Here is a 25,105-nt window from a genome sequence, read left to right as displayed (position 1 = left end):
CACCAGATGTGTCTCCAAGAAATACAAAAAGAAAAAGAAAAAGAAAAGCAGCCATGATGTGATAAAGAGCCAGCCCCCTTGCCTCGCTCTGCACCCCGACTGCTTGAGAGGGGCTCTAAGGCGGTTTCTCCGGCAGGCCAAGGCCCCCAATGCCGCGGTGCTGGTGGTGGGGACCCACCTGGACCTCATCGACACCAAGTTCCGCGCCGAGCGCATCGCCACCCTGCGTGCCTACGTGCTGGCCTTGTGCCGCTCCCCCGCCGGCTCTCGGGCCACTGGCTTCCCTGACATCACCTGCCGCCACCTGCAGTGAGTTCAGGAAGGGGCGGCTCCCTTACCTGATGCCTGCGGGGACCCCCTTTCCCCCCCAACTCAGCCAGAGCAGCGCCTGCAGGGAATAGGGGGGAGCACTGTAAGGAGAGCAAGAGTGGGGGAGATGCCCTGGCTGCAAAGGCAGCATAGGGGGTTGGAGATCCTTCCTGAACACTCGAAAAGGCCCCCCAGCACCCGTGTTCCCCAGCTTGGCTGGGCCCCCTCACCCATCCATGCACCTCCTTTTCCAGCTCTATGCGATGGGGTGCACTGGTGGGTGGGGGGGACAAACCCGAGGCTCCCAGGCCCAGCCCTGTCTCCCTGTGTTCCTGGGCCTCGTTCCCAGGGCTCTTGGCTTCAGGGGCTGGATGGATGGGGATGTGAAGGGGCGCAGTGTGGCGAGCCCAAAGCTTTCTCTCCCTCCTCCTCTGCCCAGTGAGCTCTCCTCTGCCGGAACCTGGAGGGCAGTGAGGGGCTGCGACAGCTCATCTTCAACATCACCTGCGTGCATGAAGGATGCGGGCAGCCCCATTGGGGGCAGAGGTTGGCCGGAAGGCTGGGTACGTCCTCCTCCAAATTCCCCACTACGGCAAGTGGCTCCCTGCGCCCCAGAAAACTCAGGCACTTGGCTTCTGGCTTCCTCCCGGGTTGGCCCTCGGGGGAGGGGGAGGTGGTCATGGCGAGAGGAAAGCGTCTCCTGTCCCACCTGTCCCTTCGCTGCCCTCACCTCAGGTTGCCCAGGAGCTACCTCAGCCGCAGGAGGCCGTCCTGGCCGAGCAGCAGCGGCGACGTCGGGGAGGACGCCGTGCGAGTACCATCACTGACCGGCAGCTGAAGAGCTGCTCCAGCAGACCCCGGACAATGACATCGGGGAATATGATGACCTGCAGGTCTGGTGGGTGGCCAGCAGGGGGTGGGCTTGGCAAGTGGGGGAGGCCCCTGTGAGTGGGCTTCTAACCACACCAGTGATGGGGTTCGGGGTAGGGGAAAAGGAGGGTGTTTGCCTTGTCACGAATATCCTGGGTTCCGTCCCCAACATTGCCCACTGGGGACCCCTCAGACCCTTCTCCCAGGAGTGACCCCTTGAGGCAGAGCGCGGGTATGTGGCCCCTCAAAAGAACTGCAGCTGGGGCCAGAGTGATAGCACGGCAATAGGGCGTTTGCCTTGCACGTGGCCAACCCAGAGCAGACCCGGGTTCGATCCCCAGCATCCCATAGGGCCCCCCAAACCTGCCGGGAGTGATTTCTGAGCGCACAGAGCCAGAACTGAGGACCCTTGAGTGCCGCTGGGTGTGGCGAAGGAAGGAAGGAAGGAAGGAAGGAAGGAAGGAAGGAAGGAAGGAAGGAAGGAAGGAAGGAAGGAAGGAAGGAAGGAAGGAAGGAAGGAAGGAAGGAAGGAAGGAAGGAAGGAAGGAAGGAGAGAGGGAGGGAGGGAAGGAGGGAAGGAAGGAGGGAGGGAGGGAGAGAGGAGGGAAGGAAGGAAGGAGGGAGGGAGGGAGGGAGAGAAGGAGGGAAGGAAGGAAGGAGGGAGGGAGGGAGGGAGAGAAGGAGGGAAGGAAGGAAGGAAGGAGGGAGGGAGGGAGAGAAGGAGGGAAGGAAGGAAGGGAGGGAGGGAGGGAGAGAAGGAGGGAAGGAAGGAAGAGGAAGGAAAGAAGAAAGGAAGAAAAGAAGGAAGGAAGCAAGGAAGGAAGGGAAGTGGGAAGGAAGGAAGGAAGGAAGGAAGGAAGGAAGGAAAGAAGGAAGGAAGGAGGAAGAAAGGGAGGAAGGGGGAAGGAAGGGAAAGAAAAGAAAGACTTATACAGGGACAGAGCAATAGCAGAGCCTGTAGGGCGTTTGCATTGCATGCATGCAGTTGACCGCCATGGCATAGGGTCCCCCATGCCTGCCAGGAGTGATTTCTGAGCACAGACCCAGGAGGAACACCTGAGCACCGCTGGGTGTGATCCCCCCAAAAGAACCATAGCTGGTGATGATTTGGGGGTGCAAGAGATGTCACAGAGAAAGAGAAAGTAGCTCCTGGGGAAAGAGCAAAGACCAGCATCAGCGATGCAGCTGCCACCAGCCCCTCCTAGCCCACACCCAGTGTGAGGAATGAGGTTCCAGACAGGAGCCCCATTTCAGCCGCTCCCACCTTCCCTCCACTCAGCCATCAGCTTCCTCATCGAGACGGGCTATCGCTGCTCCACTTCCCCGACACCAGCCGCGGCCTGTGCAGCCTCTACTTTCTGGACCCCATCTGGCTGGCGAATGCCTGCAGCGCACTTCCACATGAAGAGCCCCCGCTCCATGGCCAAGAACGGGGTTATCCGGGCTGAGGACCTGCGGCGGCTGCTGGTGGGGACGGGCCTCACGCAGCAGGCGGAGGACCAGTACTTCCAGTTCCTGGCCAAGTTCGAGATCGCCCTGCCAGTGGCCAGCGACAGGTGAGGCTCACCGATACAAGGGCCTGATGCCGCCCAAGGCAGGGTCCCGGGACCCCCTCACCCCTCACTGTCACCGCCCTCACTCTGGCTTCCAGCTACCTCCTGCCACATCTGTTGCCCTCCAAGCCAGGGTGGACACCCACTAGCCTGAGCCACCCCACGACCAACACCATCCAGCGGCTGTTCAAGATGAGTTTCGTGCCTGTGGGCTTTCTGGCAACGGTTCATAGTGCGAGAGCTCATCAGCTTGACCGAGATGGACCTCCAGGAGCTGCGGACGGTGGAGGTGGGGTATGAAGTGCGTGGAGGGGAGACAGGGGGGCCCCTCAGAAATCCAGAGGGGGAAGAGCATTGTGGGGCAGGCCAGCAGCAGGCAGGCCTGGGGGTGTTGAGGATGCCGTGGTCAGAGGGACCAAGGAACCAGCGCCCCCTGCTCACCATGTCCCTGCCCGGGTCCGTGTATTTTTTTTTCGAGAAGATGGAGCACTTCAGAAGTACCTATACAGTTCCAGTGATGACAGCCAAATAAGTCCTCCATCTGCACAGAATGGGGACAGGACTATTATTCCAGGCCTTCCACAGCCCTCCAGAACCCTAACACACCTTTGCTCCGGCTTTGCAGTTTTTCGAGAACACGAAGAACAGCAAGACCCGACACAGAAAGGTTTATTTACAGCTTCACCGGCAGCCAGCTTAGCAGGCTGTAGCACCTTCCGAGTGAGGCGAAACCAGACCGATCTACTGGCAGGAAGGCCTTCTGGTCACCTTTGATGGCGGTTATCTCAGGTGGGCCTATCCCTGTGCCCACGGTGCCATTCTTACTGTGAATTTCCCAGAATCTCCTCCAGAATGTTCTAGGAGCTCCCAGAATCTTCCAGAATCTCCCTCTGAGAAAGTTCCAGAAGCTCTCAGAATATTCTACAATCCCCCCCAGAATGTTCTAGAAACTCTCAGAACGTTCCACAATCCCCTCCCTAAAATGTCCCCAGAGTGTTTCAGAATCTCCCCCCGAAATATTCCAGAATCTCCTGGAATGTTCCAGAATGCCTTCTCTACCAGATGTTCCTTCCCAAAATATTCTAGAATCTTCCTCCAGAATGTTCCTGAAACTCCCCTTGCAGGGGTCTCCTAACCCCCCCTCCAGTTTAGGTCCATATATGCCCCCTTAGGTCACAGGGTCAACTCGTGTCCTAAGCAAAGGATTCAGGCCCAGTGGGAATACTTAGAACCTCCTAGCTGACCCCACACATCATGTCACAAATGTTTCTCCTGTGGGGAGACTCCCAAACGGTGCTCAGAATACCCAGGGGCCAGGCCTGGTGATGCTGAGCCACTCTAGTGGACATTGGCATGGAGACCACTTCCTGCAGATCTCAGGGTGCACCCAGTGCAGGAGGTAGAACTTCAGGCCTCGTATATGTAAACAAGGGGTGTTCTTAGGGGTGTCCTATAACCCTGAACTGTCTCCCTGTCCCTGTTGTTTTATTTTGGAGATATAGTTTGATTTTCTTGTTTGTTTGTTTTTTGGCCAGACCCGGTGACACTCAGGAGTTACTCAGAAATTGCTCCTGGCTTGGGGTATCCTATGGGATGCCAGGGGATCGAACTGCAGTCCGTTCTAGGCTAGCGTGCACAACGCAGACACGCCTTACACTCTGAGCCGCTGTTCTGGCCCCAGACATAGTTTGATTTTTAAAGTTATTTTCAAGGGGAGGATTCAGAAGCTATCCCTGGAAGTGCGAAGGGCTTAATCCTGGCTCTACACTGGGGGCTTGCTCCTGCTTGTGCTCAGGACTCTGCAGAGCTGTAATTAAACCCCAACTGGCCATGAGCAGGGCAAGCACCCTCCCTGCCTTTCTCCCCAGTTCACCTGATTTAGTTGTTTAATATGCACAAAAAATGATCTTACCTTTCCGGTGAGCTTTGGAGCCAGAGAGCTAGTGCAGGAGTGAATGTGCTGGCCTTGCCTGCAGCTGACCCTGATGTGACCCCTCAGTGCCACAAAGGGCTCCAGCCCACTGGTGTGACCCAGAAACTCTCCTTCCCCAACAAAGAAAGATTCCAGTGGATTTTTCTAGTGCCCTTCAGCTCTGCAGGGAAGGGAGGAGAGGGAAGGGAAAAGGAGGAGAAGGACAGGGGAAGAATAGGAAGGGAAGAGAAAGGAAGGGGAGAGAAGAGAAAGGAAAGGAAAGGAAGGGGAGAGGGAAAAGGGGGAAGAGAAAAAGAGGAACGGGGCCAAAGAGATAGCATGGAGGTAAGGCATTTGCCTTTCATGCAGAAGGATGGTAGTTCAAATCCCAGCCCTCTAGTGGCCCAAATCACACCCCAAGCCCTAACCTTCCCTTCCTTTCTTTTTCCTCCCTTCCTCTCCCTTCCCTGTTTTCCTTCCTTCCTTCCTTCCTTCCTTCCTTCCTTCCTTCCTTCCTTCCTTCCTTCCTTCCTTCTTTCTTTCTTTCTTTTCTTTCTTTCTTTCTTTCTTTTTTTTTCTTTTTGGTTTTTGGGCCACACCCGATAACACTCAGGGGTTACTCCTGGCTATGCGCTCAGAAGTCACTCCTGGCTTGGGGGACCATATGGGACGCTGGAGGATCGAACTGCGGTCCGTCCTAGGCTAGCGCTGGCAAGGCCAACACCTTACCTCTAGCACCACCGCCCCGGCCCCACCAGGGCTGATTTCTGAGCATAAAGCCAGGAGTAACACCCGAGCACTACCGGTGTGACCCAAAAACCAGAAGAGGGGGGGGGGGATGGAGGGAGGGAGGGAAGGAAGGAAGGAAGGAAGGAAGGAAGGAAGGAAGGATGGAGAAAGAAAGAAGGAAGGAAGGAAGGAAGGAAGGAAGGAAGGAAGGAAGGAAGGAAGGAAGGAAGGAAGGAAGGAAGGAAGGAAGGAAGGAAAACAGGGAAGGGAGAGGAAGGGAGGAAAAAGAAAGGAAGGGAAGGTTAGGGCTTGGGGTGTGATTTGGGCCACTAGAGGGCTGGGATACCCCTTGGGGTCTCTCTCTTACCCCTCCCAGTTGTTTGAAGGCAGCTGAAGGGCCCGAATTTCTCGGAGGCCCAAGAAACATCCCAGGGGCCACAGGACATCCTAGTCCAGCCTCCCCGTGAGGCATTACCCCGGTTGTGAGGTAGAGGAGGGGCTGGTGTGGTCCCCTCCTGCTGGAGCCCCTTTCCCTGCAGTTGTGGAGTCCTCGGACGTGAACTGGAAGAGGAAGAAGAGCGGCGCATCAAGATCATCTGCCAGTCGGACGCACGGGACTTCTCGGCCATGGCCTTCATCACGGACCACATCGTCTCCCTCATCGACCAGTGGTTCCCTGGTCAGTGAGGGTGTACACGGGGCACTCCGGGATGGGACACCCACGGAGGGACATGCAGGTGTGGGCATGGCCTTCTGGTTTACCTGAGTTTGGGGACCAATCTCAGCGCCCACACAGTCTTTGGATTTTTCTTTTCAGTTTTGGGTCACACTCAGCAGTGTTTAGGGGTTACTTACTCCTGACTCTGCACTCAGGGATCACTCCTAGTAGGCTCAGGGGACCATCTGGGGTACCAGGGATGGAACCTGGATCAGCGTCCTCCCTGCTGTGCTCCCTATGGCCTTGTCCACACTGTGAGGATAGAGCTGCTGAGTGCTGTAGTAGGGAACTGCCCGGAGCCCCCTTCTCCTCCCTGCTCATGCCTATCCACCTCCACTGCATCCCCAAGTCCCAGAAATCCACAATGGCATCTGCTCAGCCCCTTGGACTGGCAGGCTCACTGCCCATTCCCCAAAGAAGACAGGATGTGAGGTAAAGGGGGGATGAGGACAGCCCCAAGGAGACCAGCTGCGGGTAAGTTGTCTCAGTATTGCTGAGGCCATTTGGCATCTCGGACCTGTGATCCGCCGGCTTTGCTGCTGGGCCCAACTCACGTCCCCGCACCATGATGCCAGGAGAGAAAGAAATGGTTCCAAGGGCAAGACAGATGCTGGGACAGAGTGGCATATGGGAAAGTGGCCCAGAGGCACAGTTCAGGCATGCAAGTAGGACTTGGGTTCAATCCACAGAGGCTGTGTGGTGCCCCATTCTGCCAGGGTGCCCTTAGCACAGAACCAGGACTAATCCTTGATGGCCCCCCATGAAGCATAGAAAGAAAAGGCTTGGGCCCGAGCAATAGCACAGTGGTAGCACCTTTCCCTTGTGTGTGGATGACCTAGGATGGACCTGGGTTTGATCCCTGACATCTCATATGGTCTGCTGAGCCTGCCAGGGGTGATTTCTGAGTGCATAAGGAACCCCTGAATACTGCTGGATGTGACAAAGGAAGGAAGGGAGGGCAGGAGGGAAGGAGGTAAGGAGGGAGGGAAGGAAGGAGGAAAGGAAGGGAAGAAAAAGGCTGAGCAGGGATCTTGGGGGTGATGAGTATGGTGCCCAGTGTGGCCTGGTATTCCAGACCCCACCTGAAAGCCCCTGAGCACTGAGCCTAAATTCCCCTCTGACATCCCCAAAGTACCCCCAAACAGACACTTGAAGGCCTGAGTTGGTACCTGAGTCTCTGTCACAGAGGGGCCTTAGCCCTCATCACCCAGGGTCCCTGCGGCAGGGGCTGCTGGGAATGTCGGGGTCTGTTGACTGAGGGTGCAGGGGTGGCATAGGGCTGCTGTGGTCCCTTCAGAGAAGTGGACAAGCCCGCATCACCCCTGCTCTGGGGTCAGTTAGAGACGGTCACCTCCTCCTGGTCCCCCTCAGCCTTGACGGCCACAGAGAGCGATGGGACACCGCTTATGGAGCAGTACGTGCCCTGCCCGGTGTGCCAGGGCACAGAGGACACCGAGCAGTACTTCGACATGGCCGACTGCGTGCTCACGGCCATCGAGCACAGCGCCATCACGTGCCCGCGCCACCCAGACCAGCCCGTGCCGCTGCAAGAGCTGGTGCCCGAGCTCTTCATGACTGACTTTCCCGCCAGGTGGGCACCCCTAACCCCCTCTGAGCCCAGCCACTGTCTAGTTTGGGGGAGACAATGTTCAGGGAGTCCCCTGGGGCACTGGATGAGAGACCAGCTCCCGTCACCCTGGCTTTTGCTTTTCCATTTATCTATTTATTTATTTATTTGGTTTTTGGGTCACATCCAGTGGCTCTCAGGGGTTCCTCAGAAATCACCCCTGGCAGGCTCAGGGGACCATTTAGAATGCCAGGAATCGAACCTGGGTTCATTCTGAGTCAGTCGTATGCAAGGCAAACACCTTACTCTGTGCTATTGCTCTGGCCTTTCTGGTCTCACACTCCAGCTCTGGGATGGTGTGAAGCCAAGCTGGCTGTCCCTGCCCAGGAGTGGAAGGTTGGTGTGACTCCCCTCACTCTGGACACGTCCCCCACCCCACCCCACCCCGCATTTCTGCAGGCTCTTCCTGGAGAACAGCGAGCTAGAGCACAGTGAGGACGAGGGCAGCGTCCTGGGCCAGGGCGGCAGTGGCACCGTCATCTACCGGGCTCGCTACCAAGGCCAGCCCGTGGCTGTGAAGCGATTCCAGACCAAGAAATTCAAGAACTTGGCTGGCGCACCCGCAGGTATTCAAAAAATGGGGCTCCTGGGACCGGGAGCCTCCCTGCACTGTGCTGGCCAATGTTGGGGGAAGGGGCGAGGGAAGGCTGAGCCTGGCCGGGGACAGCTGATGCTTTGGGGGGCGTGGGGGGATTTGGTCACACTTGGCAGTGCTCAGGAAACCCTATAGGTCCCAGGGATCTAACCCCAGTCAGTCATGTGCAAGGCCAGTGCCCTCCCCACCATGCTATGGCTTCATTTCTCCAACAAGAAGACCCAAGGGCCTGTGGGAGCCTTGTTCTTGTAGGACCCCCCTCAGCACCTCCCCTGAAGGAGGAAGGGGTGGATCTCAGGCTGAGCAGTGAAAGCAGCCTAGGGTTCCCACCCACCCCCCAACTGTTGGCAGAAGGTGTGTCTCATGTCCCAATGCACCCCCACCTCAGTTCAGAGGGACCTAGCGTCCATAAAGGCCTGGCCCCTGGAGGCTGGTGAGCCCCTACCCGGACTTGAAAACTTGCAGACATGTTCCTAGGGCTCCCCCCTTTCTGAGCCCCCTGCATCCATCAACCCTCACGGGTCTTTTCCACCAGTGAGGGTTTGATGGTGTCTGTTGCTGCCACCCCGAAAGTGATTGGTGAGGGAAAGAAGTTAACAGGTTTCTGGGCCTGATTCAGGCCCACGGTCTCTGGTCTCATCCAGATATGCTGGTCACATCTGGGTAAGCTGATTCCTTCTCAGACTATACACTAAGGACAGAAGTGGGGGCTGGAGTATGAGGCGAGGAAGGTTGGGGTGATCTGGGCAGAGAGGACAAGGAGGTGTCTGTGTTCTGGGGACACCTTAGCTAGCCCATGGGACAAGAGTGAGCCCCACCCAGAGCTTCGGCATGCTCAGGTCTGGACCAGATTTCAGGCCCCTCTTCTGTACCCTGACTCCTTGCTTGCCTGGCCCGCCAGGAGGGTGCTTCTGTGACCCCCAACTCCTGAGCAACTTCTAGTCCTGGAGTCCCACTCCCAGTACCACCAGCATGCACCAGCCTGGTGCCAGGGATCCCTGGGAGAAGGGCCCAGCTACGGCTCTGCTGAGGAGCAGAGCGGGGAGAGGGCACAGGAGTCTGGGCCCCTGTGAGGGAGGTCCCAGCAACACCCCTGGATGCCAGTTCACATGCCAAGGCCACGCCAGCGCACCCAGTTATGCCCCCAGGAGAAGGGCGGTTGGTTGCCGGAGGGCCGGCTCTGGAGCCTCTCTGTCCCCAGACACGATGCTGCGGCACCTGCGTGCCTCGGTGGCCATGAAGAACTTCTCCGAGTTCCGGCAGGAGGCCAGCACCCTGCACGCTCTGCAGCACCCCTGCATCGTGGCGCTCCTTGGCATCACCATCCACCCGCTGGCCTTCGCGCTCGAGCTCGCCCCGCTGGGCAGCCTCAACACGGTGCTGGCCGAGAACGCCAAGGGTAGGGCCGGGGCTGGCACGGGAGGACAAGGGCCACGGGCTGGACCTGTGGGCAGGGCAGGGCAGGCCTGGACCAGTGGATGGGACAGGTCAGAGCTGGTGAGCGGAACAGATCCCCTGGCCTCCCTACATTGTTGGGCAGACTCACCCCAAAAAGGGAAACAGAAAAAAAAGTGTTTTGTTTCACTGGGACTCGCACCTAACAGTGCTCAAGGAATATTCCTGGGTTAGTGCTCATCTCTCACTCCTGGAGTACTGGGGTTTGAACAGGTTTGCCAGGGTTTGAACCTGGGACATTTTTTTGGTGGGTTGGTCCACACCTGGTGGTGCTCAAGAGTTACTCCTAGATCTGCACTCAGAAATCTCTCCTGGCAGGCTCGGGGGACCCAATGGGACGCTGGGGACCAAACCCAGGTCAGCCAGTCCCCAGGTTGGCCACGTGCAAGGCAAATGCCCTACCACCATGCTATGGCTCTGGCTCGAACCTGGGAGGGATTCTTACACCCAAATCCTGTTGTTGCTCCCTCTGAGGAAGCACATGTTCTTGTTGGAAGGTGATTATCCCAAATAGTTCTCGGGGGAGCCCCGGGCCCCTCCCAGAGACCCGAGGGCTGGAGCTTGCTGGATGCTGTGGTGCTAAAGGTTGTCTGGGTCACACCAGTGTGCTCGGGGAACTTGTCATACGAGACATTGAACTAGCGTGAGCTGAATGCAAAGCTTGCACCTCCCCCATTCTTCCTCCAGCCCTGATATGTGTATGTGTATATATATATATATATATATATATACACACATATATGTATGTAAATACATATTAGGACAATACCCAGCAGTGCACATGGTCATGGTCACTCCTGGTTCTGTGCTCAGAGGTCACTCCTGATAGTCTTTGCAGGACTACAAGCAGTGCCAGAGATCAAATCAGGCAAAGAAGTGCCTAAGCCCCTGTCTTAACCCTCCCTCTGGTCTCTATATATTTTTAATTTTTATTTTATTTTAATTTAGTTTTTGGGCCACCCCCGGTGGTGCTCAGGTGTTACTCCTGGCTCTGCAGTCAGAAATAGATCCTGGAAGGCTTTAGCGGGACTATATCGGATGCCAGGAATCAAATACAGATCGGCAGCATGTATGCAAGCTCTGTTCTATTTCCCCTATATATATATATATATTTTTTTTTTTTTTCTTAAGGAATCTTTGCTTTTACTTGCCTTTGTCAATACAGGCTCAATCTGTGTAAACCTCTAGGGGTTTTGAATCCGTCCTGTTTTAGAAACCCATCCCAGCCCTTTAGCTAGGAGCCACAGTGAGTGAAATTATCATGCTGAGCATTCCTAGCCTGAATAATAGCTCATATAAAAAGACTTGTCTTGGCTGCCTCTGGCACCCAGCAAGGAGAATTCTGGGAACTCTGAGGATGTGTCCATGGAATATCAAGTATTTTGTGGAAAGAGGGAAAGGCAAAGAAGACAGAGGCCGTCGACTTAACAGGCTGCTAGCAAGAACCTCAGGTTCTTTCCCCGCAGCACATGACCCTCCTTCAAGCACTAAGCAAAGAGTTGTCCCTAGTCCAAGGTATAGACCAAAATCAAAGCTGCAAAAGAAATGAAAATGAGTCCAGAATGACAGAACAGTGAATAGGGCTCTTGTCTCACATGCAGCTGGCCTGGGTTCGATCCCTAGTACCCCCAGATGGTAAGTACCCTGAGCAACATGAGGCATGGTTCCTGACTGCAGATCTCTGACTGCACACCCCTGAACACCATTGGGTGTGACCCAGAAAAAAATAGAAAAAATTTTGTTTTTATTGACATGCTTTGGATTGAAGCTATAGCACAGCAGGAAAGGGACATGCCTTGCAAATGCCCCATCAGATTCAATTCCCAGCACCCCACATGGTGTCCTGCACCCCATCAAGAATGATCTCTAGGGCCGGGCGGTGGCGCTAAAGGTAAGGTGCCTGCCTTGCCTGCGCTAGCCTTGGACGGACCGCGGTTCGATCCCCCGGTGTCCCATATGGTCCCCCGAGCCAGGAGCAACTTCTGAGCACATAGCCAGGAGTAACCCCTGAGTGTTACTGGGTGTGGCCCAAAAACCAAAAAAAAAAAAAAAAAAAAAAAGAATGATCTCTAAAAGGTCAGAGCAATAGCACAGCTGTAGGGCATTGACCTTGCATGCAGCTGACCTGGATGGACCTGGGTTTGATTCCCCACCCCCTTCCCTTTTGATCTCCTGAGCCTGCTAGGAGTGATTTCTGAGTGCAGAGCCAGGAGTAACCCCTGAGTACCACCAGGTGTGACCCAACCTCCCCCCCCCCAAAAAAAAATAATGATCTCTGAGTGCAGAGATAGGAATAGCCTCTGAGCACTGCTGGGTGAAACTCAAAAAAAAAACAACAACAACAAAACAAAACAAAAAAAAATCCACAAACAAAAAAAGCGGGCCCACTTGGCCAGAGAGATAGCACAGCATAGGGCATTTGCCTTGCAAGCAGCCAATCTAGGACGGACGATGGTTCAAATCCCGGCATCCCATATGGTCCCCCAGCCTGCCAGGGGCGATTTCTGAGTACAGGACCAGGAGTGACCCCATGCACCACCTTGTGGCTCAAAAACCAAATAAATAAATAGACCAAAAAAAAAAAATGGAGTGAAAAACTGAGGCTGGAGTGGAGAGGGCATTTGCCTTGCATGCAGCTGACCTAGGCTTGATCCCTGGCATCCCAAACGGACCTCCAAACCTGCCAGGAGTGATTCCTGAGCACAGAGCCAGGAGTAACCCCTGAGTACCTCTGGGTGTGGTCCAAACATTAAAAAAATAAAATAAAATGAGAGGCTGGAGAGATAGCACAGCAAGAGATAAGGTGTTTGTCTTGCATGCAGCCAATTCAGAGCGGATGGTGGTTTGACCCACTGCCCGAGTATGACCCCTCCAAAAAATGGGGCAGAAGTGATAACACAGTGGGCAGGGCATTTGCCTTGCATACAACCAACCTAAATTCAATCCTTGGCATTTCATATTGTCCCCTGAGCTTGCCAGGAGTGATTTCTTTTTCTTTTCTTTTCTCTTTTTTTTTTTTTTTTTTTTTGGCTTTCGGCTTTTGGATCTCACCCGGTGATGCTCAGGGGTTATTCCTGGCTCTGTGCTCAGAAATCACTCCTGGCTGTCAGGAATCGAACTGAGGTCTGTCCTGGATCAGCTGCGTGCAAGGCAAACACCCTACCACTTGTGTGCTATCACTTTGGCACTGCCAGGAGTAATTTCTGAGTGCAAAGCCAGGAGTAACCCCTGAGCGCCACCAGGTGTGGCCCCAAAACTAAAAAAATAAAAGAAAAAAATTAATATTAGGGCCCGGAGAGATAGCACAGTGGTGTTTGCCTTGCAAGCAGCCGATCCAGAACCAACGGTGGTTGGTTCGAGTCTCGGTGTCTCATAGGGTCCCCCGAGCCTGCCAGGAGCTATTTCTGAGCACACAGCCAGGAGTAACCCCTGAGCACCACTGGGTGTAGCCCAAAAAACAAAAAAAAAATTAATATTAAAAATTATTTTTTAATTAAAAACAAAAAGAGTGAAAAGTCACCGTGAAATCTTCTGTTCGCCAGACTCCGCCTTCGTGCCGCTTGGACATGTTCTCACGCACAAGATCGCCTACCAGATCGTGTCGGGCCTGGCCTACCTGCACCGGAAGAACATCATCTTCTGCGACCTCAAGTCCGACAACATCCTGGTATGGTCCCTGGACCCCGCTCAGCTGGTCAACGTCAAGCTGTCCGACTACGGCATCTCCCGGCAGTCCTTCCACGAGGGCGCACTCGGCGTGGAGGGCACCCCTGGCTACCAGGCCCCCGAGGTCCAACCTCGTGTCGTGTACGACGAGAAGGTACTGCAGCTTGGGCTCTCGCTGACCCTGTCCGCCAAGGGCTCTGGTGGAGCAGGGCACCAGTGGGCAGTGCCCAGGGCCCTCTATGGGAGCAGGGCACAGTAGGCAGCTCCCAGAATTCCCTCTGAGCTGCTGTCTGGACACAGAGACAGCAGGTGGAGAAGTTGAGTGAGAAACAGGTCATTGTGGGTCCCACAGAGAGGTGCAGGACACAGGACAGGGAGTGCATAGAATTGCCCTCGGCCCAGGGCTGATGAGGTGGCATTGGGCTTAGGACTGGAAAGTTGCATGCAGCCAGCCCTGCTTCTATCCTTGGCACCATAGATAGGACCCCTGTGCATCATTTAACCCTGGAGCCACCCAAATACCAGCATGGTGCTCTGGGTCATCCCCGGCCATCTTTTTAGATCCTTGTACTGACCCTGTGGCCTGGTCAGCCAAGAACTACCAAGAGGAACCTCACTCTGGCTGAGAGTCCCCAGGGACCCCAAGTGCTTCTTGAGGACCCCACAATCCCCCAAAAAATATTCCTGGACTCTCGGTGCTGACTGCAGCCCTCAAGCCAATAGAAAGAAAACCCAGGGCATGGCAGATGGGTAGACTGATGGGTGTGTGGGTTGGTAATAAATGGATGATGGTGGGTGGATGGATAGATGAGTGGGTGGATGGGTAAGTTATTGAATGGATAGACAGACAGATGGGTGGAGGATATGATGGATGGATGGACAGATGGATGGATAGGTGACTGAATGGATGGACAGATGGAGGACAGATAATATACAGATGACTAGGGGGTAGAAGATAACATAGTTTGTGGGCTGATGAATGAGGAGAGGCCAGTCTAAAGTGGCAAGATGGGAGAGGAGGTGCTGGCCGGGAAGGACGGCCACATGCCGCCTGCCCCTGTCCCCTTGAGGCCGGTCTGCCCACAGGTGGACATGTTCTCCTACGGGATGGTCCTCTACGAGCTGCTGTCCGGGCAGAGGCCCGCTCTGGGCCACCACCAGCTCCAGATCTCCAAGAAGCTGGCCAAGGGCATCCGGCCCGTACTGGGGAGGCCTGAGGAGGTGCAGTGCCATCGGCTGCAGGCTCTCATGACCGAGTGCTGGGACACCAAACCCAAGAAGGTACTGCCCACCAGAAGTGGGAGCTGAGCACAGGGACCCCTAGAGCGGGCCCAGGAGAGTCCCGGGCACAAAGTCAGAAAGAGGCTGAAATGCTAGTATGGACCCGAGGGACGACCCATCTCTGCTGGAGATTCATTGTTGTCCCTTCCTGGCGCTGTCACTGAAAGTGAATGAACTTTAACTGGCCCCACCCCCACCTTTTCTGTCCACCTAAAGGAAGCAAACCCCCCTCTTGGTGGCTGCGTGGTCACCCTGAAAGGCAGAGACAATGGAAGTATCTTTTTGTTTTTATTTTTTTTGGGGGTGGACCATACCCAGAGGCACTCAGGGGTTACCCCTGGCTCTGCACTTAGGAATCATTCCTGGCAGGGTTGGGGAACCCTATGGGATGCCAGATATTGAAGTTGGGTTGGCCCCATGCAAAGGTAAATGCCTTTCCCACTGTGCTATCACTCCGGCCCATTTTGTGTTTTTTTTTAAAGCATTGTGATTTACACAGTTGCTCATAGTTGAGTTTTTTTTTTGTTTTTGTTTTGTTTTGTTTTGTTTTGGTTTTTGGTTTTGGGACCACACCCAGCGGTGCTCAGGGGTGACTCCTGGCTATCTGCTCAGAAATAGCTCCTGGCAGGCACGGGGGACCATATGGGACACCGGGATTCGAACCAACCACCTTTGGTCCTGGATCGGCTGCTTGCAAGGCAAACACCGCTGTGCTATCTCTCCGGGCCCCATAGTTGAGTTTTAGACATACCAGTCCCACCCCCAACATCTACCTCTCTCCACCCATGTACCCAGAGTCCATCCCAAGCCACCACAATCCTGCCCCAGCCTGCCAGCATAACAGGCACCTTTTTTTTTTTTTTTTTTTTTTTTTTTTTTTTGGTTTTTGGGCCACACCCGGCAGCACTCAGGGGTTACTCCTGGCTGTCTGCTCAGAAATAGCTCCTGGCAGGCACAGGGGACTATATGGGACACCGGGATTCGAAGCAACCACCTTTGGTCCTGGATAGGCTGCTTGCAAGGCAAACGCCGCTGTGCTATCTCTCCGGGCCCCACAGGCATCTTTTAATACCTTTTAAATTTTGGTTGTTCAAGTTTGGGTCTCCGGATTTAAGTGTCTGTGTCCTGGACATTTAGTTCCATCTTTTGTTTAGTTTTGTTTTGTTTTGTTTTGGGGCCACACCCAGCAATGTTGCAGGTTACTCCTTGCTATGCACTCAGGAATCACTCCTGGCAGGCTCACGGAAACCCTGTGGGACTTCCGGGGCTCAAACCCAGGTTGGCCACGTGCAAGGCAAATACCCTCCCTGCTATGCAATCCCTTTGACCCAGTTCTGTCCTTTCCTAACCTCCCTAATGCACCCGAGTCCCCTTCCCCTTTCCCCGTTACTTCCCATCTGTGCTTTTCTCCTCCACTCCATTACTTTCCTTTTCGGAATCCTCTGGGTCCTTCTAGAAGTATCTCGTTAAAGCAGGGGGAGGTTTCCTCACTAGAAGCATTTTATTCCATAAATTCTTATTTATTTCATAAATAAAATACTAGGGAGCATTTTATTTCAAACCTTTTTTGTTTTAGTTTTTGGGCCACACCCAGCAGTGCTCAGGGGTTCCTCCTAGCTCTGCGCTCAGAAATTGCTCCTGCAGGCTCGGGGGGGCCATATGGGACCTGGGTCTGTCCCAGGTCAACCGCTTTCAAGACAAATGCCTTACCCCTGTGCTATCACTCCGGTCCCCTCAAACCTTTATTTTAGAGCCTGGTGAAAGGCACCTCTCCCATCAGAGTGAGGCCCTGGGTAGGATCCCCACAGCCGCCCGAGGACCTGAGCATGGTCTGTTTGACTCGGCTGGTGTCTGAGGTCTTACCCTGACATATAGCAGGAAGGAGATGTGCGGGGACCAAGACTGGGGGAGGGGATCCCCAAGCCCTGCTTGCTGATGGGGTGACATGAGGCGCACTCTGCAGCACCGAGAGTGCCAAGGCTCTAAGGGAAATTGGCTACCTCGCACAGCACGAAGCAGCTGGCTGGCCGGACACAGCCTCCCTCACCGTCCTGCCCTGTCCCGCAGCGCCCACTGGCCCTGTCCGTGGTCAGCCAGATGAAGGAACCCACGTTCGCCACCTTCATGTACCAGCTGCCCTGCGGCCGGCAGACCTTGTTCTCCTGCCCGGCCCAGGAGGGCACCGTCATCTTCTGGGACGGCAAGGAAGAGTCCCGGTGAGCCGGCCGGTTGGAGTGGGGGCACGTCCAGGGGGCCAAGATCCAGGGAAAAGTCTCACAACTGGGGGTGCAGACCTCAGTAAAGGCAGGATCTGGGGTGAGGAAGAGGGAGAGGGGTCACTGTCACCCCATGCCCAACCACTGTTTCAAAAAGCCATAACTCTGCCTTTGTTTTGTTTTGTGTTTGGGCCACATTCAGTAGTTCTCAGGGGTCACTCCTTGTAATGCTCAGGAGTCAGCTGTGGGCAAGGCCAGTGCCCTCCTGCTGTGCTGTCATTCTTTTTTTTTTTGGGGGGGGGGGACACACACCCAGTGGCACTCCGGGTTTACTCCTGGCTCTGTGCTTGGAAATTGCTCCTGGCAGGCTCGAGGGACCATATGGCTTGCCAGGATCGAACCAGGGTCAGCCACGTGCAAGGCAAATGGCCTACCACTGTGCAATCACTTTGGCCCCACTTACCTTCCCCTTCCACGACTCCTCTCCCCCTGCCCCTCCAGCAACTACACAGTCGTAAACATGGAGAAGGGGGTCCTGGAGGTGCAGCGCATGGGCTGCGCGGGCATGAAGCTGAGCTGCCAGCTCAAGGTGCAGACTTCGCTGTGGACTGCCACTGAGGTAAGCACCAGGCGGGGCCTCCGGGAGCTTGTGGGGCTGGGGATGGGAGTGCAGATTCCATGAGAAGAACAAGGGCCAGAATGGAGCTTGGCACACGGCTGACCCGGCACTGCCAGGATGGAGCCCTGAGCCCCGCTGGGTGGGCCCAAATCTCCACAAAAAATAAAATAGAAAAATAAGGGAAGGGGGCCTGGAGCCATAGCACACAGGGTAGAACACACACGGGGCTGACTCGGGTTCAATCCCCGCACCCCAGAGGGTTAGGGGTCCTCCAGGGAGCACCACGAGGGCTTCCTAAGCATAACTGGGCGCGGAAACCCCCTCCTCCAAAATGTCACAGAACTCAGATAAACAGGTCCAGATCTCAGCTCGGAGTTTCCAATAGGGTGGTGGGGTGGGATAGGGGCAGGTTGTGGGCTATATTTTGTGGGGGCAAGGGGTCAAGGAGTTAGGCCACACCAGGCAAGGCTCAGGGGTGACTCCTGGCTCTGTGCTCAGCAATCACTCTTAGTGGGGCCCAGAGAGATAGGATAGCGATAGGACATTTGCCTTGCATGCAGCCAACCCGGGAGGGACCCGATTCGATTCCCGGCATCCCCTATGGTCCCCCAGCCTGTCAGGGGTGATTTCTGAGCACAGAGCCAGGAGTAACCCCTGAGCACCACTGGGCTGAGTGTGGCTCAACAACCAACCAATCAATCAATCAATAAAGTTTTTTTAAAAAAAATCACTTCTAGGGGTCGGAGAGATAGCACAATGATGTTTGCCTTGCAAGTAGCCAATCCAGGACCTAAGGTTGTTTGTTCGAATCCTGGCGTCCCATATGGTCCCCTGAGCCTGTCAGGAGGGATTTCTGAGTATAGAGCCAGGAGTGACCCCCTGAGTGCTGCCGCGTGTGACCCAAAACAAGCAAACAAACAAACAAAAATCACTCCTACTGGTATTCAAGGGACAACTGTATGGAGTGCGGGGATCAAACCAGGGTCAACCATGTGCAAGGCAAGCACCCTCCCCACTGTGTCACCATTCGACCTTTCTCTCTCTTTTGTTCTTCAAACTGTTGGGTAGTTTTCAGGGTCCCAGGAAGAACTCTGGATAGGAAAAGAAGGGAACAGAGATGGCTGCAGGCTAAGTTCGAATTTAGGAACTCCTGCAGGAAGGGCAGGCACTTATCATCTCACGGGCGCCCCCTGCAGGAAGGGGAAGGAACTCTCTGGGGCACCTCCATATCTCACTGGCGCCCCTGTAGGAAGGGGCAGGAACTTCTCACCCTCTTACTCTCCTCAGGACCAGAAAATCTACATTTACAACCTGAAGGGCATGTGTCCCCTGAACACGCCCCAGCGGGCTCTGGACACTCCGGCTGTTGTCACCTGCTTCTTGGCTGTTCCCCTGATCAAAAAGGTGAGGGGTGTGACCCGGAGAGAGAACATAGCGGAGAGGACACTTGATTTGCATGCAGCTGACCTGGGTTCGATCCCCAACACCCCATGTGGTCCCCTGAGCACTGCCAGGAGTGATTCCTGAGTGCAGATCCAGAAATAATCCCTGAGCACCTCCAGGTGTGGCACAAAAACACATTTTAAAAATCGAGGAGGGCAGGGCTGGAGCAGTGGTACGGAGCAGTAAGGCGTATGCTTTGCCGGAGCTAGCCTAGGACGGATCAGGGTTCGATCCCCCAGCATCCCATATGGTCCCCCAAGCCAGGAGCGATTTCTGAGCTCATAGCCAGGAATAACTCTTTCGTGTCAAATGGCAGTGGCCAAAAAAGAGAAAAATAATTGAGGGAGGGGAAGTGGTGAAAAAAAATTGAGGAGGGAGGCCAGTGTGATAGCATAGAGGTAGGGCATTTGCTTTGCATGCTGCTGACCTGGGATGGATCTGGGTTCAATCCCTGGCATCCCATAGGGTCCCCTGAGCCTGCCAGGAACGATTTCTGAGCGCAGAGCCAGGAGTAATCCTTGAACATTGCTGGGTGTGACCCAAAAACTAAAAAAAAAAAAATTTTTTTTTGAGGAGGTAAATCCAGAATGATAACACAACAGGGAAGGCATTTGCCTTGCAGGGGGCTGACTTGGGTTTGATCCCATAGAGTCTCCCTAGCACCTCCAGGAGAGATCTCTGAGTGGAGAGCCAGGAGTCAGCCCTGAGCATTGCTGGGTGTGGCCCAAAAGCAAACAAAATATCTGAGGGCTGAGCCCGGAGAGTTAGCACAGCAGTAGGGCATTTGCCTTGCACACAGTCAATCCAGGATGGATGGTGGTTTGAGTCCTGGCGTCCTATATGGTCCCGAAAGCCAGGAGTAATTTCTGAGTGCAGAGCCAGGAGAAAACTCCTGAGCCTCACCGGGTAAGGCCCCAAAACAAACAAATAAACAATATATACCTAGGGCCCGGAGAGATAGCACAGCGGCGTTTGCCTTGCAAGCAGCCGATCCAGAACCTAAGGTGGTTGGTTCGAATCCCGGTGTCCCATATGGTCCCCCGTGCCTGCCAGGAGCTATTTCTGAGCAACGCCGGGTGTGGCCCAAAAACCAAAAACCAAAAACCAAAAAAAAAAAAAAAAAAAAATATATATATATATATATATATATATATATATATATACACCTGATGGCAAGAGGTTGCTAAGGGGAGCAGAGAGAGGAGTCCGGAGAGGGGGTGATAAGAGCTAGATCCTGTCAGCCCCCCACAACCCAGTGCTGGCCTTGGAGAGATGGGATGCTCCAGGGATCGCATGACCCCCACGATGGGTAGGGTGGTCCAGGGCAGGGCTTACAGGTGCGGTCAGATCAGCAGCATCCTGTTTCCCCAGAACTCCTACCTGGTGCTGGCTGGCCTGGCTGACGGACTGGTGGCTGTGTACCCCATGGCCCGCGGGGTCCCTGAGGACAACTGCTCCTATCTGTGCTCACACACGGCCAACCGGGCCAGGTTCGGCATCACGGACGACGACCCTCGGCAGCGCCCCTATCCCGTGTGTGCCATGGAGGTGGTCAACAGCGGTACCGAGGTGTGGTACAGCAACGGGCCCGGCCTGTTGGTGGTGGACTGCGCCTCCCTGGAGATCGGCCGGCGGCTGGAGCCCTACTCGGCGCCCGCCACCATTGTGGCACTGGCCTGTGGCTCCGACAGCCGTGGGGAGGAGGTGGTGTGGTGCCTGGATGACCGAACCAACACCCTAGTCCTGTGCCACGCCACCACCTACCAGCTGTGTGCCCGCTACTTCTGCGGGGACCCCAGCCCGCTCCGGGACACCTTCCCCGTGCGTCCACCTAGAGGCCCTGAACGCCCTCCGGAGCCTGAGAGGGAGCCCATGGCCGGCGTGAGCATCATGTATAGCGAAGAGCGGGGCATGCAGATCCTCAGCCACCAGGACTCACTCACCGACTACTGCTCTGTGTCCCCCTGTGCCTCGTCCGTGCCCAGCCGCACCCCCAGCTCTCCGGGGTCCCCCTGCCACCTGGCCCGTCGGGGCAGCTCAGACCAGCTGCCGGAGCTGGTGGCCGGCTCGAGCCCGGCTGAGCACGACCTGGCACCCGTGGACAGAGAAGTCTTCAGCCAACACCTACAGGCAGCCCACATCCTGCCTGTCAAGGATGTCATCTGGGTGGCTAGGTCAGTGCCTGGGAGAGCCCCTGGCTCTGGCAGAGAGGGTTTGCCATGGCTGGGCATTGCCAGGAAAAAATCCTGGGGGCTTCATACACCAGCTGGCGTGTTCTGCCAGTTGAGTCTCATCCCTGGATTTTGGGGGTGCTGCAATGGGGGATACCCCCAGAAAGTGGTCACACAGACATCTATTTTCTAGGCGTGGAGGTGACATTCTCGTCATTGGCCTGGAGGACACTGGCACCCCTCAGGGCCGGGTCATCGCCATCCTTAAAGCCCGGGAGCTGACCTCGTGCGGGTAAGACTGAGGGTCACATTGGGGCTGGAGCAATAGCACAGTGGTAAGGCGACCCAGGACTGATCTGGGTTTGATCCCCGGCATCCCATATGATCTCCCAAGCCTGTCAGGAGTGATTTATGAGCACAGTGATTTATGAGCAGAGACGGGAATAACCCCTAAGCACCACCAGTGTAGCCTCCAAAACAGAACAAAACAAAAAGACTGACTGTAATGCCTTTGGCGTCCAGCAAATATCCTGCACCATCAGGGACAGCCCGAGCCTACACCCTAGAAATGCCCTTGTGATGTACGGCCAGGTGTGGGTACAGTTCAGGCCAGAGACCAGCAGAGCAAGGGCAGGAGAAAGTGACACAAGGTGGGGGCACCCACTGTGGCCCCTGCATGGCCTCAGCACGAAGGCAGAGAGCAAGGGGGGGGGGAGGGGGCATGACCTTGCCAAAATCATGAGACAGCCCCACATACACCCACCTCCCCTAACACAGAGGATAGTCATGGCTTATCACTCTGCTCTCTCCGACTTCTCTTCACAGCATCATTGCTGTAGATCCGAGGCTTGTTTCCTTTGGTTCTGGGCTACACCCAAAAGTGCTCAGGGCCTTCTCCTGGCTCTGTGTTCAGGGGGCCAAACCCAGGTCAGTTGCATGCAAGGCCAGTGCCCTCCCTGCTGTGCTACCACTTCAGCCCCATATGATTCGAACCACCAATCTTCTGCATGCAAAGCAAACAGTTTACTTCCATCTCTCCATCCCCTATTTTTATTTTAAAAAAAAGAAAAAAAAAGAAAAAAAGGTAGGGGCTGGAGCGATTGCACAGTAATAGGGCATTTGCCTTGCATGCAGCTGACCCAGGATGGACCCAGCATCCCATATGGTCCCCCAAGCCTGCCAGGAGTGATTTCTGATAGCAGAGCCAAGAGGATCCCTGAGCGCTGCAGGGTGTGGCCCAAAAAACTCCCAAAAAATTTGAGGTGGGGGCTGGAGCAGTAGCACAATAGGAAGGGTGTTTGTCTGGCATTCGACTGACCCAGGTTCAATCTTGGGCATCTCATAGGGTTCCCCGAGCCTGCCAGGAGTAACCCTAGTGTGGCTATTATATGAAGATTTTAGTTTTTTTTTTGTTTTTGTTTTTTTTGTTTTTGTTTTTTTTTGTTTTTGTTTTTGGGCCACACCCGGCGGTGCTCAGGGGTTACTCCTGGCTGTCTGCTCAGAAATAGCTCCTGGCAGGCACGGGGGACCATATGGGACACCGGGATTCGAACCAACCACCTTTGGTCCTGGATCGGCTGCTTGCAAGGCAAATGCCGCTGTGCTATTTCTCCGGGCCCGAAGACTTTAGTTTTAACTGTGTATGTCTGAAAATCCAGGTGTACAGGAGACCAGAGCTATATATACCACAGCAGGGAAGGCTCTGGCCTTAGGTTCACTCCCCAAAACCCTGAGCCTTGCCAGAGTGATTCCCCAAAGCACAGAGCCAGGAGAGAGCCCTGGGCACTGCTGGGTGTGGCCCTCACCCAAACCCAACCACTCCTGGTGTGACAAATACAGTGAACTGTGAGTCCCGCCCAGGCCACTCGCTGGAGGCTTCTGGTGTGGTCAGCACATGTGGCTTGCTCCCCAGGTCGGGCCCAAAGAGTGACAGAGCCTGAAAGGGTGCACACAGGCCTGCTGACCCCCTCTCTCTGTAGGACGCTCGTGGACGCGGCCGTGGTGGCCAAGGACATGGTGGTGTGCGGCTTCCAGACCGAGAGCTCCGAGTGGACCCTGGCCGTGTGGCGGGGTTGGGGCAGCCGCGACTTTGAGGTGTTCTACCGCTCCTACGAGGGGCTGGGCAGGCTCGAGGCCTGTCCCCGAAGGAGGCGGTGACTTCTGGCGACTGATTCCTCTCAGAGCTCTCCAGAATCAAGCAGGTGCTGCTAGGATGGACCAGCAGCTTTCACCGCACTGTGGTTCAGGTGTCCCCCTCACCCCCAAACTACCTGAACTCCTGCTGGCAGGAGACAGGGACCCCACAAAGGTGGGATTACACTAGAGGCTCTCAGCTGGGTGGGAGGACAGCCTGACTCCTGCCCCTTTCCAGCACACACCCCCTCTCTGATTTCACCGGCTCCCAAGCTCATTGGGCCCAGAAAGATGAGGTCCTTCAGCTTGGGAACGGCCAAGCCTTGGGGGACATCACCCCAAATGAGGCGGGAAGGGGCCCCTGCCCTGCGCACTTGGACATTCTTTGCTGAACGAGAGGGAAGGAGTGACCGTGGCTGGAATCCAGCTTGGTGTCCACAGTCCAAGTAGTGGGAAGTGCTGCCACCCACTTGTCTGCACAAGTTTGAGTCCTCTTATTTATCACTAATTCAGCCATACTTTGGCCTGGTGCCAAGCGTTGGGAAATGACACGGGGTGGGGAGGGTCCAAACGAACACCTTGATGCCCGCCTAGGACAGTGCACGCCCCTGTATATGGGGTATCCAGGTCCCAGGAAGCAGAGGGTCAGTGCTTGGCCCACACAGCTGCCTTATTGGCAAGTGAGCCCTGAGCACCGCTGGGTGTGGCCCCCAAACAAAAAAGCTTTATTGGGTCACCCCCGGTTGTGCTCAGGGGTTACTCCTGGCTCTGGGCTCAGAAATCTCTCCTGGCAGGCTCAGGGGACCACATGGGATGCCGGGGATCGAACCTGGGTCTGTCCCAAGTCGGCCACGTGCAAGGCAAATGCTTTACCGCTTTGCTAATCTCTCTGGCCCCCACAGAAAAGATTTTAAAGATGGGGCACGGGGGTGGGGGCAGAAGATGGCAGACCAACCACACACGATCTGGGGGCAGGGGCAGAGGGCCAGTGGGGTCTTGGCTTCAGATAGGACCCTCTGGTCAGATGGAGGGTGACCCGGATCCTCGTACCCCAAATAAACATCCTTTCCAGTATCCCAGTGCCTCTGAGTGCTGCAGGGGTGGGTTCACAGGCCAGGGACCACCCTGCACCCACCCACCCCAGAGGGAGCTCCCAGGCTGCAAGTACTTCCTGCCTACATCTGTCACTGCTGTGTAGACCTACTAGAACGTGTAGGCCTAACACCACCTGCTCAGACACCTCTAATGACCAAGGCATCTTCTTTGGTGTGCAGACATAGCGTGGCCTCCCACGCAGCCCCCATGCCCCATCATCACTAGCCCTTTGGTAGTGTGGGTGTGTTGGGGTGCAGGAAATCCGCCAACTCCCCGACTTTCAGCAGCAGCGGTTGCTGCTGTGCCCACCACCAGAGGGAGCTCTGGCCCTCCAGCACCCTCAAGTTTCCTGGGGAGAAACCCCAAGGAAGAGAATTCACCCTCCAGAAGTCACAGGGCAAGCAAGCCAAGCCTAGGGTCTGGCAGGAGATGGGGTGCTGCCTGGCCTCACAGGATGTCTCTGTGTTGGGGTGTGGGCATGGTGGGGGATGGGTTCAATCCATGGTGGACACGGGGTGGGGGTGGGGGGTCCGGCATGTATGAGGCATGAGGAATACATGGGGGAATCCGGGAGAAATCTTGTTGGTTTGGTTTTTGGGCCACACACCAGTTAAACTCAGGGGTTATTGGCAGGCTTGGGGAATATGGGATGGTGGGGGTCGAACCTGGGATCAGCTGCATGCTAGGCAAACACACACACACCTGCTTGCTCA

The 25,105-nt window shown here is 55.4% G+C and overlaps 1 protein-coding gene across 1 annotated transcript in view; it reads left to right on the top strand.

Moving 5' to 3' along the window:
- LRRK1 (leucine rich repeat kinase 1) overlaps positions 1–23,500 on the top strand; it is a 58,058-nt gene extending 34,558 nt beyond the window's left edge. Inside the window, 29 exon segments of the mRNA XM_049782663.1 lie at positions 137–309; positions 749–758; positions 761–876; positions 1,045–1,064; positions 1,067–1,144; positions 1,147–1,202; positions 2,434–2,484; positions 2,487–2,572; positions 2,574–2,735; positions 2,831–2,945; positions 2,947–3,015; positions 3,358–3,401; positions 3,403–3,436; positions 3,438–3,470; positions 3,472–3,521; positions 4,983–4,989; positions 5,921–5,954; positions 5,957–6,052; positions 7,463–7,682; positions 8,118–8,284; positions 9,515–9,712; positions 13,311–13,588; positions 14,521–14,715; positions 16,783–16,931; positions 17,433–17,550; positions 18,838–18,954; positions 20,365–21,167; positions 21,358–21,456; positions 23,144–23,500. Coding sequence (XP_049638620.1) covers positions 137–309; positions 749–758; positions 761–876; positions 1,045–1,064; positions 1,067–1,144; positions 1,147–1,202; positions 2,434–2,484; positions 2,487–2,572; positions 2,574–2,735; positions 2,831–2,945; positions 2,947–3,015; positions 3,358–3,401; positions 3,403–3,436; positions 3,438–3,470; positions 3,472–3,521; positions 4,983–4,989; positions 5,921–5,954; positions 5,957–6,052; positions 7,463–7,682; positions 8,118–8,284; positions 9,515–9,712; positions 13,311–13,588; positions 14,521–14,715; positions 16,783–16,931; positions 17,433–17,550; positions 18,838–18,954; positions 20,365–21,167; positions 21,358–21,456; positions 23,144–23,321 — 3,756 coding nt within the window. The 3' untranslated portion in view covers positions 23,322–23,500.
- Positions 23,501–25,105: the final 1,605 nt, after the last annotated feature.

Source organism: Suncus etruscus, chromosome 11, assembly GCF_024139225.1.
Source record: "Suncus etruscus isolate mSunEtr1 chromosome 11, mSunEtr1.pri.cur, whole genome shotgun sequence".
NCBI lineage: Eukaryota > Metazoa > Chordata > Mammalia > Eulipotyphla > Soricidae > Suncus > Suncus etruscus.
The sequence above is the reverse complement of the archived record's forward strand: the minus strand, read 5'-3'. Positions and strand labels throughout refer to the sequence as shown.